The 16,497-nt window shown below is 41.4% G+C and overlaps 1 protein-coding gene and 1 long non-coding RNA gene across 2 annotated transcripts; one reads left to right on the top strand and one right to left on the bottom strand.

Moving 5' to 3' along the window:
* Window positions 1–688: 688 nt before the first annotated feature.
* Window positions 689–13,428, bottom strand: LOC122551776. The gene is made up of 3 exons (XR_006312198.1): window positions 13,418–13,428; window positions 8,181–8,186; window positions 689–762 (listed from the first exon to the last, which is right to left on the bottom strand). It is a non-coding gene; the product is annotated as an uncharacterized LOC122551776 (long non-coding RNA).
* On the top strand, window positions 4,800–11,250 carry LOC122551774 (fibrinogen-like protein 1-like protein). Its single transcript, XM_043694232.1, has 3 exons — window positions 4,800–4,904; window positions 4,987–5,180; window positions 10,433–11,250. Exons 2-3 carry the CDS (start codon window positions 4,997–4,999, stop codon window positions 11,116–11,118), a joined length of 870 nt encoding a protein of 289 aa, XP_043550167.1. The 5' UTR covers window positions 4,800–4,904; window positions 4,987–4,996; the 3' UTR covers window positions 11,119–11,250.
* Window positions 13,429–16,497: the final 3,069 nt, after the last annotated feature.

Raw genomic sequence — 16,497 nt, forward strand, 5'->3', positions numbered from 1 at the left:
GGACCTATATAACTAAGGAAGAGAAGTCTTTACCAGGCCATAAGCCAATGAAAGACAGGCTTACTCTCTTGCTGTGTGGTAATGCTAGTGGAGACTGCAGGATAAAGCCATGTACCACTCAGAGAATCCACGTGTGTTCAAAAAGAACAATGTTATGAAGAGCAAGCTTCATGTCATGTGGAGGGCAAACATGAAAGCATGGGTTAGCAGGCAGTTCTTCACTGAGTGGATTCATGAGGAGTTTGCCCCTTCTGTGAAGGCTTATCTTGAGGAAAAAAATCTATCCCTGAAGGCTCTTCTTATGGTGGACAATGCTCCTGCTCATCCTCTAGCTTGGAAGAAGATTTGGTGGGCGAATATAGCTTCATCAAGGTGAAGTTCTTGCCCCCCAACACCACTCCTCTCATCCAGCCCATGGACCAGCAAATTATCTCAAATTTCAAAAAACTGTACACCAAGGCTATGTTCCAGAGATGCTTTGAGGTGACAAACGAGACCAAACTGACCCTCAGAGAGTTTTGGAAAGATCATTATAATATCCTCCATTGCTTAAGAATCATAGACAAAGCATGGAGGGAAGTGTCTCTGAGGACAATGAACTCTGTCTGGCAGAAACTCTGGCCTGAATGTGTTGCAGGGAGAGACTTTGAAGGCTTCGAAGAACCACCTGTTGTGCCTGTTATTGTGTCTCTGGGCAAGTCTATGGGCTTGGAGGTGAGTGAAGAGGATGTGGAGGAGTTAGTGGAGGATCACAAGAATGAACTCACCACAGAAGAACTTCAGCACCTCCATAAGACACAGCAAGAAGAAGTGGCAGAGGAAATTTCTTCAGAGGAGGAAGAGGGAGCTAGTGGGAGCATTTCCAATGCTGAAATTAAGGAACTGTGCTTCCTGTGGTCTATAACACAGGCCATTGTTGAAAAGTGGCGTCCTAACAAGGCAGTTGTCAACAGGAGCATAAACATGTTCAATGACAATGTGATTGACCACTTCAGAAAAATTCAGAAAAGTCGCCAACACCAGACAATTTTGGAAAGGTGGTTCTCTAAAGAAAGCCAGTCCAGTGAGCCCCAGCCCTCTACTAGAGATCTTAGTGTTACGAGAGTGAAGAGACAAAGAGAGCAAAGAGCAGAAGCACAGTTACCTGATGTTATTATGGAAGGTGATTCACCTTCCAAGCAGTAAACCCTCTCCCTCCTTCCTCCTCTCCAGCTTCCACATGCATCATTAGCACTCCTCACTAAGGTAAATGAAGTCATTTTCATGTTAGTACATTTATTTCTTGTTTTTATTATTATTACTTGATATTTAGGTCGTTTACTTATCTTATTTTACTTTAACCATGTGTATTTGCAGTTAAAACTGTCTTGGAAATGTTTTTTTTGGGTCCAGAAACGGATTAATTCACTTTCCGTTATTTCTTACGGGGAAAATAGTTTTGGAATCCGAACTTTTTGCAATCCGAACAGCATCCTGGAATGAATTAAATTTGGATTCCGAGGCACCACTGTACTGGCACGGGAGCATGTCCAGCGGAGATTCACACGGATGATCTCTGGAATGGTAGGTCTAACATATGATGATTGGCTGAGGATCCTGGAACTGTATTCATTAGAGTTCAGAAGGTTGAGGGGAGATCTAATAGAAATTTACAAGATAACCCATGGCTTAGAAAGAGTGGACGCTGGGAATTTGTTTCCGTTAGGCAGGGAGATTAAGACCTGTGGGCACAGCCTTAGAATTAGAGTGGATCAATTTAGAACGGAAATGAGGTGACATTTCTTCAGCCAGAGAGTGATGGGCCTGTGGAATTCATTGTCACAGAGCACAGTGGAGGCCGGGACGTTAAATGTCTTCAAGGCATTGATAAATTCAATAGACAATAGACAATAGACAATAGGTGCAGGAGTAGGCCATTCAGCCCTTTGAGCCTGCACCGTCATTCAATATAATCATGGCTGATCATTCCTAATCAGTATCCTGTTCCTGCCTTATCTCCATAACCCTTGATTCCACTATCTTTGAGAGCTCTATCCAACTCTTTCTTAAATGAATCCAGAGACTGGGCCTCCACTGCCCTCTGGGGCAGAGCATTCCACACAGCCACCACTCTCTGGGTGAAGAAGTTTCTCCTGAGCTCTGTCCTACATGGTCTCCCCCGTATTTTTAAGCTGTGTTCTCTGGTTCGGCACTCACCCATCAGTGGAAGTATGTTTCCTACTGCCAGAGTGTCCCATCCTTTCATAATCTTATATGTCTCAAGCAGATCCCCTCTCAATCTTCTAAACTCAAGGGTATACAAGCCCAGTCGCTTCAGTCTTTCAGTGTAAGGTAATCCTGCCATTCCAGGAATTGACCTCGTGAACCTACGCTGCACTCCCTCAATAGCCAGAATGTCTTTTCTCAAATTTGGAGACCAGAACTGCACACAGTACTCCAGGTGTGGTCTCACCAGGGCCCTGTACAGCTGCAGAAGCACCTCTTTGCTTCTATACTCAATTCCTCTTGTTATGAAGGCCAGCATGCTATTAGCCTTCTTCACTACCTGCTGTACCTGTATGCTTGCCTTCATTGACTGGTGTACAAGAACACCCAGATCTCTCCTAACATCCTCATCACATTTCACCCTGCCACCCAGCTTTGTATCATCAGCAAATTTGCTAATGTTATTGCTGATACCATCTTCTATATCATTAACATATATTGTAAAAAGCTGCGGTCCCAGCACGGATCCCTGCGGTACCCCACTGGTCACTGCCTGCCATTCTGAAATGGAGCCGTTTATCACTACCCTTTGTTTCCTATTAGCCAACCAATTTTCAATCCATGAAGGGTTATGAGGAGAGTGCGGGTAAGTGGAGTTGATATGCCCAACAGCCATGGTTAAATGGCAGAGTGGACCCAATGGGCCGAATGGCCTTACTTCCACTCCTATGTCTTATGGTCTTATGGTCTAAGAGCAAGCCTCACGGTGTGATTGGAATCACAAGGATCAGGGCAGGTAAGGGTCATTAGCTTTTGGTGCTGAACTATGATTGAGGTCTGTGACTGCACAAGGGCAGGCTGCTGAGAGCTGTAAAACAATCAGATACCAACAGCAACTCATTTCCAGCATCATCAATGAGATCAGTGGCCACTGATAGCATCGCGCCCACCATAAGATCATACGAAATCAGAGTGAGATTCTAGATTAGTGTGGTGCTGGAAAAGCACAGCAGTTCGGGCAGCATCCGAGGAGCAGGAAAATTGACGTTTCGGGCAAAAGCCCTTCATCAGGAATATTCCTGATGAAGGGCTTTTGCCTGAAACGTCGATTGTCCTACTCCTCGGATGCTGCCTGAACTGCTGTGCTTTTCCAGCACCACTCTAGTCTAAAATCTGGTTTCCAGCATCTGCAGTCCTTGTTTTTACTGAAATCAGAGTGAGAGTAAGGTGTTCAGCCTCTCAAGCCTGCTCCTCCATTCCATAGGATCATGGATGATCTGATGTTCCTCATGGAGAAAGTGAGAACTGCAGATGCTGGAGATCAAAGCTGAAAATGTGTTGCTGGAAAAGCACAATAGGTCAGGCAGCATCCGAGGAGCAGGAGAATCGACGTTTCGGGCATGAGCCCTTCTTCAGGAGGGCATGATTCCTGAAGAAGGGCTCATGCTCGAAACGTCGATTCTCCTGTTCCTTGGATGCTGCCTGACCTGCTGCGCTTTTCCAGCAACACATTTTCAGCTCTGATGTTCCTCATGTCTACTTTCCTGTTCTTTCCCCACAACGCTTGATTCCTCGATTAAACAATAATCTATCTATCTCAGCCTTAAACGTACACAAGGACTCAGGCCCCACAGCTCTCTGTGGTAAGAAGTTCCAGAGACTCACAACCCTGTGTGTGAAGAAATTTCTCCTCATCTTAGTCGTAAATGGGCACCCTTTTATACTGAGATTATGCCCTCTGCTTCAAGACTCTCCCATGTTGGGAAACATCCCCTCAGCACTTAACCTGTCAAGACCCTTAAAAACTCAAATGGTTCAGAGAGAGCACCTCTCATTCTCCTAAATTCCATTGGGTAGAGTCTCAACCTGTTTAGCTTTTGCTCATAAGACAATCCCTCCATACCTGGGGATCATCTCAGTGAACGTTCTCTGAACTGCCGCAGAGGCTGAGGATCACAGAAAGAAAACAGACCAGTATGTGTGAGGACAGGAAAGGGGTTGGGGGGAGAGGGAAGTTGGAGACAACTCCTTTCCGATGCTGTGTCACTTGATCAGGAGAGTGCCCAATAGCAAGAGATCAATTCATCTCCACCAAATTACCCACACCCCACAAGGCACTTGACAAATTTGTTGCGTGGTTTTTTGAGGAGTTTGAAGATTCATATGACCTTCACTTAATCCCTGAGCCTCCACCAAATTATGGTATGATTATGAGCATTACAGTGCAATACTAGAGCACTGACTGTAAGTGTTAATTGTTAGCTCAAGTTTAGTGTAATCATGCAAGGATGGATCACATGAAAAAGTACCTTTTTGAATTATGAAATATCAAGGTTCATTGGTGGGAACTTTATTGGAGAAAATGATTTAATTAAAAACTAAAATTATCACACCTATGATACATTTAATTTTGCTTTAGCAAACATATTTATTCATTTTTAGATAGTAGTGGTTTAGTAGCTTGCCTGGAATGTGTATTTGTCTATCAATAAAAGACAAGATGAAATTGGATAATCCCTACATGTTCCAGCTGTTAAGATGTTTACCACATGTTCCCTTCATGCTCAATGTAAACTTCGCTATCTATAAAATTATAGTTAATTTTTAATGGTTCATGGCTATTTGCATCCAGATCACCAGTATAAAAGCAAACAGTGAACCCTATAATTTATTTCCTGTCTAACCTTCTCCCAGCAAAGGTCTCAGTAAATGTGAAGAAATTTGTTGCAAGTTTGGAAGTTAAACTCATAAGACTAACTCTTGTGGTTCATCCTCTTGCAGGTTTTCCATCATGAATTTCAACACCCAGTTCATAACGTTCACTGTTATTCTGCTGTGTGCTCAAAGTTTTACTTTGGATGCTGCAAGCACACTGATCTACAAAAACCTGAAACTTAAAGTAGCTAATGCTGAGATGGTACATACAAACCAAGTGAGAAGCATCATAAATTTGAGAGATCTGCTTCTGAAAAAAGGTGAGCTGTTTTAATAATATTTCTTCTGAAAACTTTGGTGTGATTATAATAGATTTTTCCTCAATCTTTACTTTTACACTTTGATTTTTAAAAATGGGCTCAATAAGCCCTTGACATTGTATTCAAGCATTCCTCTGGCCTTTATGGTGCAGCTTTCTATGCTCTGCCTTGATCAGATCAGGAAGGAACTGATTAATGCTTACCATGCATTTATCAGGATACGCTTCCCATCTTGAAATCTCTTTATAGTCTTTGTAGTTCAAATGTTGCTCAAGCATTTATGTTAATCATTGTAGAATCCTTACAGTGTGGAAACAGGCCCTTCAGCCCAGGAAGTCCACATCAACCCTCTGGGAGGAAATCAGAGCACCCAGAGGAAACCCACGCAGACATGGGGAGAATGTGCAAACTCCACACAGACAGGTGCCCGAGACTGGAATTGAACCTAGGTCCCTGAGGCTGTGAGGCAGCAATGCTAACCATTAAGCCACTGTGCCACCCTTGGTGACTTCATCCTTACTTTAAATTTCTCTTTTCACTCGTCTCACTTTCTTCAGGTCAAGAGTGTGGCCACGGGTACCCTCACAAGCCCCAGTATGGCCAGTCTCTTTGTGCAGTATCTGGAACATTTCTTGTTCAAGTCCTACTCCTGCTCCCAATCACAACTCTCTCCAGTACATTAATGACATCAGGGGCACTTCATCACTCTCTCACCCAGAACTGGAAAGTTCATTTATTTTGCTTCTAATCTCCTCTCACCTTCACCTGGTACATTTCGGACTCCTCCCTTCCTCGATAACTGCTTCCATTGCTGGGGATAGGCTGGTCATCAATATCCACTTCAAACCCAATGACCCTGGACTATACATCCTCACACCCGGCTTTCTGTAAAAATTCTATTCCATTCTCCCAGTTCCTCCATCTCTGTTGCAACTGTTTTGACAATGCCAGCTTCTTCAAGGAAAGTATCATATAAGTGTATTGGTTTTTAAGGAGATATCACAATTGAGAACAAACAGTATTTTCTTTTAACTTTTATTTTAAAAAGATATTTAATTATATGATTTGAATGCCAATGTGAATGCATGAAAAGTTGTTCAGAAGATACCAGTATAATGCACTAGTGGTACTGACCAATAACTCAAGTTAGGATTTGGTCAACTACCTGGTGAGCATCGGGATTTCAAATCAAACCATCAGGAAGAATTTTGGTTTGCCCTGTCCACAGAATCATTTTTGAAATGACTTTTTCTTTCCAAATATAAATGTTAAAATTTTTTTGGAGTAAACATATCGATTTTGAGATTATTAAACAGAGAAATTGAGAGAGAGAGATTGGATAGGCAGGGTAGGGAGTTTAGATTAGAGTGGTGCTGGAAAAGAACAACAGATCAGGCAGGCATCCGAGGAGCAGGAAAATCGACATTTCAGGCAAAAGCCCTTCATCAGGATTTCCAGCATCTGCAGTCCTCACTTTTGCCAGGGTAGGGAGTCCTTTTGTCAATTTTTGCATGAAGTTGTCACACTTAAATGCACAGGGAGAAAGTGCGGACTGCAGATGCTGGAGACCAGAGTTGAAAAATGTGACACTGGAGAAACACAGCAGGCCAGGCAGCATCTGAGGAGCAGGAGAATCGATGTTTCGGGCATAAGCCCTTCTTCAGGAATCCTGAAGAAGGGCTTATGCCTGAGACGTTGTTTTTCCAGCATCACATTTTTCAACACTTAAATGTACAGTAATCTTGTTGACATACTTTGTACAAAGAAAGTATAAACAAAGTAAATTAAGGCAAAATGAATCACAACTTACTGTGCTGGTTCAGCATATGCTCAGGAAGACAAATGGAATGGTGCAATGGAAACCGAGAAGTTAAGTACAGAACTTCTACAACAGCTACACAGAGCCTTCCTTAAACTGCATCTGGAACAATGTGTGCAATTTTTGTATCCTCACTTAAGAAAAGATGTAAAAACATTAGAAATTGTTCAGAAAGATGTCATGACTAATTACTGGGATGTATAGGCTACACGTGAGTGCAATTGCAACATTTAGTAGACATTTGGAAATGTCTATGAATAGGAAAGGTTTAGAGGGACATGGGCCAAAATTTGAAAATGGGACTAGTTCTGTTTAGGAAACCTAGTACACGGATGAGTTGGGCCAAAGGGCCTTTCCCGTACTGTATGATTCTGTAAAATTTAAGCAAGTTGGGCCTACACATCAGAGTTTAAAAGAATCAGAAGTGATCTTAGTGAAACATGTAAAATCATGAGGGGACTTGATAGGGTGGGAACTGACAGTTTGAAAAATAGGAGTCTCCCATTAGGTCAGAGATGCGGAGAACATTTTTACTCTCAGTATCAGTTTGTGGAATTATTTTCCCCACAGGACAGTGAAGACTGGGATATTGTACCCAAGCCTGGTTTAGATAGATCTTTGATTGACAGCAGGGTTAATGGTTTTTTTTAGGAGGGGATGTCCAGGAAAGAGCAATTGTGTCCACAATCAGGTTAATCAAAGTTTGTCCAATGCCAGAGCAGATCAGGCTCAAAGTGATGATTGGATTACTGCTTCTATTTAGAGTCATAGAGATATACAACATGGAAACAGACCCTTCGGACCAACTCATCGATGCTGACAAGATATCACAACCCACTCTAATCCCACCTGCAAGCACCTGATCCACTTCCCTCCAAACCCTTCCTATTCATATATCCATCCAGATGCCTTTTAAATGTTGCAGTTGTACCTCCATCACTTCTTCTGGCAGCCCATTCCACACATGCACCACCTTCTGCATGAAAAGGTTGCCCCTTAGGTCTCTTGTATATCTTTCCCCTCTCACCCTAAACCTATGCCCTCTAGTTCTGGACTCCTCCACCCCAGGGAAAAGACCTTGTTGATTTACCCTATCCATGCCACTCATGATTTTATAAACCTCTATAAGGTCACCCCTCAGCCTCTGACACTCCAGGGAAAATAGCCCTAGCCTATTCAACCTCTCCCTATAGCTCAAACCTCCAACCCTGGCAAGATTCTTGTAAAGCTTTTCTGAACCCTTTCAAGTTTCACAACATCCTTCTAATAGGAAGGAAAACAGAATTGTATGCAAAATTCCAAAAGTGGCCATGAGATCTAACCTTGTTAATCAGTCTCCATGGGGAACCTTGTCGAACGCCTTACTGAAATCCATATAGATCACGTTCACCACTCTGTCCTCATCAATCCTCTTTGTTACTTCTTCAAAAAACTCAACCAAGTTTGTGAGACATGATTTCCCATGCACAAAGCCATGTTGACAATCCCCAATCAGTTCTTGCCTTTCCAAATACATGTACATCCTGTCTCTCAGGATTCCCTCCAACAACTTGTCCACCACTGATGTCAGGCTCACCGGTCTATAGTTCCCTGGTTTGTCCTTACCACCTTTCTTAAACATTGGCACCATGTTGCCAATCCCCAGTCTTCTGGCACCTCACCCGTGACTATTGACGATATGACTATCTCAGCAAGAGGCCCAGCAATTACTTCCCTACCTTCCCAGTGTTCTAGGGTACACCTGATCAGGTCCTGGAGATTTATCCACTTCTATGCATTTCAAGACATCCAGGACTTCCTCCTCTGTAATGTGCACATTTTTCAAGATGTCACCATCTATTTCCCTACATTCTATATCTTTCATTTCTTGTGGTCTTGCGAAATTTCTTCTAGTCCTCAACTATTACACACGCAAGAACTTAAGGGCATAGTGCATGTATTTTTCACTTTTTTTTGTTTGCGGGACAGGGGAATCGCTGACAAGGCAAACGTTTGTTGCCCATTCCTTATTGCCCTTGAATTGAGTGGCTTCATAGCCCATTCCAGAGGACAGTTAAGAAGTAACCATTTGCTGGGGATCTGGAATAATATATAAGCCAGACCAGGTAACAATGGTAAATTTCCCTCCGTAAAGGATTTTAGTGAAACAGAGATTTTTTACATGAGAATTCTTCAGAGTTTCACAGTTATCATTACTGAGATGAGCTTTCAATTCCAGATGGATTAATTGAGTTCAAGTTCCACTATCTACTATGGTATTAGCCTGGGTCTCTGATTAGAAAGTCATTGTCTCCCTCAAATGGTGGGCATAGGATACTAAGGTTAGACATGAAGATGTTTCCATGTATGTAGTGACATTTTATATATTACACATTTCAGTCTCATAGTGAAAAATATGTCAAGGCAAAAAGGAGAAGCTGAAGGACTATAAGCAACAAGAGATCAACAAACAAATCATCCTCAGTAGTTAGTGGTTGATTGATCTAATTGGATGTGCCCTAGACTCTTATCATTTCTATATCCATCCTGACCCAAGGTATTTCACGTTTATTAAGTTACAGTCGAGGTATGGTCTCCTGGTTTTGTAGGTAAAATGCAAGTTTATTGGTGCACATCAAGACCCCACAATCAGCAATATCAAATAATTGCTCAAAAGACAGTAGTAATTTCTGAAGAAGGGTCACCAAAACGTTAACTCTACTTTCTCTTCATAGATGCTGCCTGACCTGCTGAGTTTCTCCAGTAAATTCTGTTTCTGTTTAAGACAAATTACTAGTTTTGTTGATTGAGCGATAACAGTGGGAATGGTATCAACGGATTGTTAAGTGTTTTCTTAGTTGAAATTCACCTTTGATTCCGCTGCTTCAAAAAAGGAGCAGTACTCCAATCAATATTAATCATTCAGCCTAGCTGATGGCTTGGAGCTTAGACCCATATCTTAGAAGAGGGGCATAATCTCAAATGAGCCAAATTGATCAAATCTAGCTGGCCCCAGCTAATGTCTGGGTCTTGTGTCAAGGTCTTCAGGCCTTAACAGGATTGGTCAGTTTATACCATACAGAGTTCCATCTTGATAGCAAAGTAACCATTGTGCTTCATTACTGGTATAATGCTTCTGTCCTTATGTAATCAATCAAATCTAATTTATCGTGAACAAAATTTGTGAGTAACTACTGAATGAAATGAAAAACAACAAATTCTTCCAAACTAAAACACTGTACAATAGATAATACAATAGTTCTATAAATAGCATGCTTGATAGAAATAGACATTTAGAAATTATATTTCTTACATTGGATTGCATATTTATTCATAATGTAGTGCGATCTTCTTAAATAACTATCAAATAAATTTAAGACACAAGATATAATTATTCATACAAGTGTGGACATGAAAAAACACTGCAAAATAAATTAAATGCTTATTGTCATAGCAAAATACTCAAGAGATTGCAATGAGCTTCTTCAACGAGGATTCACTGAAGATGGCCTCTACGTGATCCAGCCACAACCACTAGACCAAACACCACCCATTGTGATCAACTGTAACATGAGTTATGACTGCAGTGGTGGATGGACAGTGCTGCATCGGAACACCAGACAGAGCGAGATGACATGGAATGAAACATGGACTGCGTACAAGTATGGGTTCGGCAATATTCAGGGTGACCACTACATTGGCAATCAGTATATGTACTACCTAACCAGCCAGAAATGGTACAAAGCAAGAGTAGTAATAGATGAGGAGAAAAATGGTTGGACTCAACAGAGCTATGCTGAGTATGATATTTTCCGGTTGGGTGATGAGAGCACACACTATAGAATGCAACTTGGTGCATACAGGGGTGGTGCTGGAGATGCTTTGGCAACCTTTGAAAATATGGTTGATAATTTGCCATTTAGCTCAAGGGATAATGACACTGATGGTGATGCAGCTAACTGTGCTTCCAAGTATGGTGGTGGGTGGTGGTTTAATACTTGCTCAAAAAATAGCCCCTTTGCCATGTTGACCCAAAAAGAGAACATTCACTGGAAACCTTTCTGCCAAAACTGCAGGCATGTCGTTCTCATGGTCAAACCTGTCAGTATGTATTGCCGCTCTGAAGAAATGACACAGTAGATTCGATATTGTTTTATTACAAAATGCAAATGATTCTTTCTGAAATCAGTTACTGGAACAATATAATCCAGATTGTTAGTGTAGGAACTTTTGGTGTAGTTGAAAAATAAAATTCATTAAAGCACCCACGTATGTTTTGGTTCCTGGACATTATTTTAGCAAGCAAAGCAAAACATGCTGTGTTGGTATCTTACTCTTTATAGATTCACGCTAACCGGTCCATTTTTAATTTTCTTCATTGGGGGAAAACTGATGACTACCTTTTCCTCACTATGGAAAGGAATAAAATTACCCAATGGCCTAGCAACGTCGCAGCAAATCTGCTAGCGATTGTCAAATAAAATAAAAGAAAACTGATTTTCCAATTTAACCAACAAGATAATGGAAAATATAAAGGTTCTATAGATAGCACCAAGTGATGAATCTGGTACCACTGCTTTCCACACTTGTTCAAATTACTGAGTAACGCTGCTTAACGTCTTATCCTGAGACCATGAATGCAAATGCAAGCTCACTTTTTATAACACTTTGCAGAGTTCGGCACAGCAAGAATGCTCCTTCCAGGACAAACAGCAGTTGGCTAACATTGGCTTCCTCTCACCCTACCAGGTTCTATGCATGCCTCCATTCGCATTGCAGTCACTCTAAATCAGTGTTGACGACACTGGGGAATTTTCTTAGCACCTATACTGTAAATCCTCACTTAAAGTTCCTTGACAATCACAACTTTTCAGTGAAATATTAAAACTGTGGATGGGAGGTGGTTAGCTCAATTGACTGGACAGCTGGTATGTGAAGCACAGTAATGCCAGCAACACAGGTTCACGTCTCAGAACGGTGAAGGTCTTGTCTTCTCAACTTACCCCCCACCTCCACCACCTGATGTATGGTAATTCTCAGGTTAAACTCACCACCAGTCATCTCTCTCTCTCTCAAACAAGACAGCAGCCTTTGGGACTATGGCAATTATAGTTCTGTAGGTCCTTCCCCATTAGGAATAATAGAAACAGGACACCCTCCAGACAGAAGCATTTTACATTATCAAGTGAAATATTTTTTAAAAAGTTTTAAAATATTAAAGAAAAATGTAATTTGCTGCTTATAGTATCATCTTCTGTCCAGCAAACCTTCCCAAACACCGCCTCCTCATTGCTGCAGCCCCTTCCTGCTTCCAAACCCTCTGGGTTATGACCTCTATCCAGTTCCTGACCCTCCGAGTTATAGGGCAAACTCCAGCCTGCTTGATCCTCCCTTTTGCCACTTCAGTCTTCTGGAATTGGTTTCCCATTCAAGATCCAGAGCTAAAGTTCTGATGATGTGGATGTGTAAATCTCAATGGTTCTGTTCAGGAGTGCTGGGACTTTTACAATCCATAACAAAAACAGAAATTGCTGTAGGAACTCAGCAGATTTGGCAGCATCTGTGGAGAGAAAGCAGAGTTAACATTTCGAGTCCAGTAACCCTTCCTCAGAACACAATCTTTTTCTGTCTTTTATAATCCATTTTCGATTTTTAAATGCTCCCTCTCACCTCTCCTGAACCCTCTAGTGTGAGTAAGGCCTAGGAGGAAGAGCATCGAGGCAGAAACAGTTTTGAAAGTCATTTAAAATTTTTGTATAAATGTGATTTATAAAGTCCCAGTGCTTTTGAACCACTGGGACTTGCACTTCCATGATATCAGAGCTCCTGTTTTAGATGTGATCTGGCTTTGGAATGGGAAGTGTAGTTCAGGAAAAGGATACTCCCATGAATTGGGGAGGGAGAAGATGCTGGAGATCAGATAGTAGACCAGTTCTGACGAAGGTCACTCAACCCAAAATGTTAACTGCGATTTCTGTCCACAGATGCTGCCAGACCTGCTGAGCTTTAACAGTAATTTCTGTTGTTGGGCCGAATATTGGGTAAGGTAGTAATCTAATCATGTAGGAAATAATGTTAAAACAAACCTTGCAACGGTCAATAAGATTACAAGACCCATAATTTAACAATGTAAAAGCAAGACATTAAAAATGACTTTAAACACGAACATACTGAAGGAGTATGAATTTTATAGTAATTATTCAAATGAGGTCTGTGACTCCTTGAGCCCACAGCTTCAAGAGATTTAGATTAGATTCGCTACAGTATGGAAACAGGCCCTTAGGCCCAACAGGTCTACACCGACTCTCCAAAGAGTAATCCAACCAGACTTATTTCCCTACATTTACCCCTGACTAATGCACCTAACACTATGGGCAATATAGCATGGCCAATTCACCTGCCTTGCACATCTTTGGATTGTGGGAGAAAACTGGAGCACCTGGAAGAAACCCATGCAGACACGGGGAGAATGTGCAAACTCCACACAGACAGCTAGCTGAGGCAGGAATTGAACCGTGGCGCTGTGAGTCAGCAGTGCTAACCATTGAGCCACTGTGCTGCCTAATGCGTTTTAAATTCATTTGAAGCTCTAAAATGATGGTCTTCATCATTGATACTTTTCACTTTCTTTACCATGCTTACTGAGTCCAGCATATAATGATGACATGTATGGGTTTTAGTTTCTCCTGTACTGCAGCGGTGAAGAAAAATGACCAATATTCAGGGATATTTCAATGGCCATAATCTTGAGCAGATGTGACAGTCAAGAAGGCACAACAATGCCTCTTCTTCCTCAGAAGGCCAAGAAAGTTTGGCCTGTCCATAAGGACCCCTATCAACATTTACAGATGTACCATAGAAAACACTCTGGGTGCATCACGGCTTGGTACGGCAACTGTTCTGCCCAGGACCGTAAGAAACTACAGAAAGTTGTGAACACAACCCAGACCATCACGCAAGCCAACCTTCCATCCACTGAATCTATCTATATTTCTCGTTGCATGGAAAGGCAGCCAACATCATCAAAGATCTTTCCCACCCCAGTTAAAGTCTCTTTCAACCTCTTCCATCAGGTACAGGACACAAAAGGTATAACACATGTACCAAATGTATCATGAAGGTGTACATGTGCACTGTACCTTTAAGAGACATTGGAAGCTGGCACAGACTAAGAGAGGCACAGATTGTACTGAAAGAGGTTAAAATGTAACATTTGACTGTGAAACCAATATTGCAGATGAGTTGCCATGATACAAAAAGCAAATTCAAATTCGGCCAATCAGTTTAAATTATGCCCAAGATACCAAAATCCAAACAAATTTGAATTTAGTATTTTGAACAACATGTAAAACAATGAAATGATCTGATGTTTTGGGGTATAAAACTAGATATTTTGAACAGTTAGGAGGAGAACAGCTAAGAAAACCAACAAGTACAGACTGCTAGCTGAATAGCTCTCTGAAAGGTACCGGTTCATATGGAAGACCTGTGAAGCAGAATACTGAAGCCAACAGAAGAAAATCTACATAGGAAGATACAGAGAAGATTTAACAGCTGGCTGGTTTTGAAATTTGCATTTTTTTTTGTAAATGTCAATCGGGGTTTTTCAGACCAGTGGGAGGTAAAAGATAGGTTTACGAGAAAGGAGTTGTAAATAGCTGTTGTTCTAATGTTCTCTGTTGGACTTAGGGAATAAAATTGTTAATTTTTACTTTAAATATTGACCTCTGGGATAGTTCTTTGCCTCTTAAACTTTAACAGATTATGGGATGTAAGTTTCTCTGTGTGTCAGAGTTAAATTAGCAGGGGGGTTTACCCCATGTTGTAACAATAGGTTTAAGGAAAGCTGCTTCCCCGCTGTTATTAGACAACTGAATATACCTGTCTAATTTCAAATCTAATGTTGATCTTGCTTTTGTGCAGCTCCCGTGCAGCTGTAACCTTGTATGCCTTGCTCTGTCTAATCACTCTATCATCTGTACATCCTTGTATGCTATGACCTGCCTGTACTGCACACTAAACAAAACTTTTCACTGTACTTAGGTGTATGTGACAATAAATCAAATCAAATCCACCTTCCGTTTTTTTGTTACCAAAGTGGATAACCTCACATTTATCTACCTTATACAACCTCTGCCATGCATGTACCTACTCTACTTATCCAAATTGCACTGGAGCAGCTCTACATCCTCCTCACAGTTCACCTTCCCACCCACTTTTGTGTCAGATACTATGCTTAGCTCCCTTGTCCAAATCATAATATATTATGAATAGCTAGGGTCCAAGTACTAATCACCACAGTACCCCACTGGTTAGCTACCACTTGTAAAAGGACCCATTTATTTCTCACCTGTTTCCTATCTGCCAAGCAATCCATATTAGTACGCTACTACCAATCCCAATGCTCTTTAAGTTTACACGTATACATCCAGTGTGCAATCTTATCAAAAGCCTTCTGATAGCCCAGGTAAATCACATCCACTGGCACCCCCTTATGAATAATATAGTTATGTCGTTGAAACATTCCAGTAGATTTGTCAAGCATTATTTCCCTTTCATAAATCCATGCTGACTCTGTCCAATCCTGTCACTGTTTTCCAAGTGCTCTGCTATTAAGTTCTATGTAATAGTATTTAACATTTTCCCCACTGCCGATGTCAGGCTAACCAGTCTATAATTTCTTGCTTTCTCTCTATCTCCTTTTTAAATAGTGGGGTTACATTAGCTACTTTCCAATCCATAAGAACTTTTCCAGAGTCTACAGAACTTTGAAAGATTATCACCAATTTATCTACTATTTATGGGGCCTTTTCCTTAATTATGTAGACTGTTAGGTCCTAGGGATTTATTGGCCTTCAATCCCATCAATTTCCCCAACACCATTTCCCTATCATACTGATTTTATTCCGTTTCTTCCTCTCTCTAAATCCTATGTTTTCCAACATTTTTTTGAGATGCTATTTGTGCCCTCATTTTTGAAGATAGAACCAAAGTATGTACCTAATTGATCTTCCCTTTCTTCCCATTATATGTTCCCCTGTTTCTGACTGTAAGGGGCCAACATTTATCCTCACTAATCTTTTTTTCTTCACATATTATACAGTTATCAGTAGGGCCCTGGGAAGTGTTGCTGAACAAAGAGACCTGGGTACAGGTGCATAGTTCCTTGAAAATGGAGTTGCAGGTAGACAGGGTGGTGAAGAAGGCTTTGGCATGCTTGCCTTCATTGGTCAGAACGTTGAGCATAGCAGTTGGGATGTGATGTTGCAGCTGTACAAGACATTGGTCAGGCCACTTTTAGAATACTATATATAATTCTTGTCGCCCTTCTATAGGAAGATGTTGTTAAACTTGAGAGGGTGCAGAAAAGACTTATAAGCATGTTGCCAGGGCTGGAGATTTTGAGTTCATAGAACCTTTACAATGTGGAAATAGGCCCTTCGGCCCAACAAATCCACACCGACCCTCTGAAGAGTAATCCACCCAGACCCATTCCCTGAACCTATTGTGTACCCAGCC

This window comes from Chiloscyllium plagiosum, chromosome 7 (genome assembly GCF_004010195.1).
Source record: "Chiloscyllium plagiosum isolate BGI_BamShark_2017 chromosome 7, ASM401019v2, whole genome shotgun sequence".
NCBI lineage: Eukaryota > Metazoa > Chordata > Chondrichthyes > Orectolobiformes > Hemiscylliidae > Chiloscyllium > Chiloscyllium plagiosum.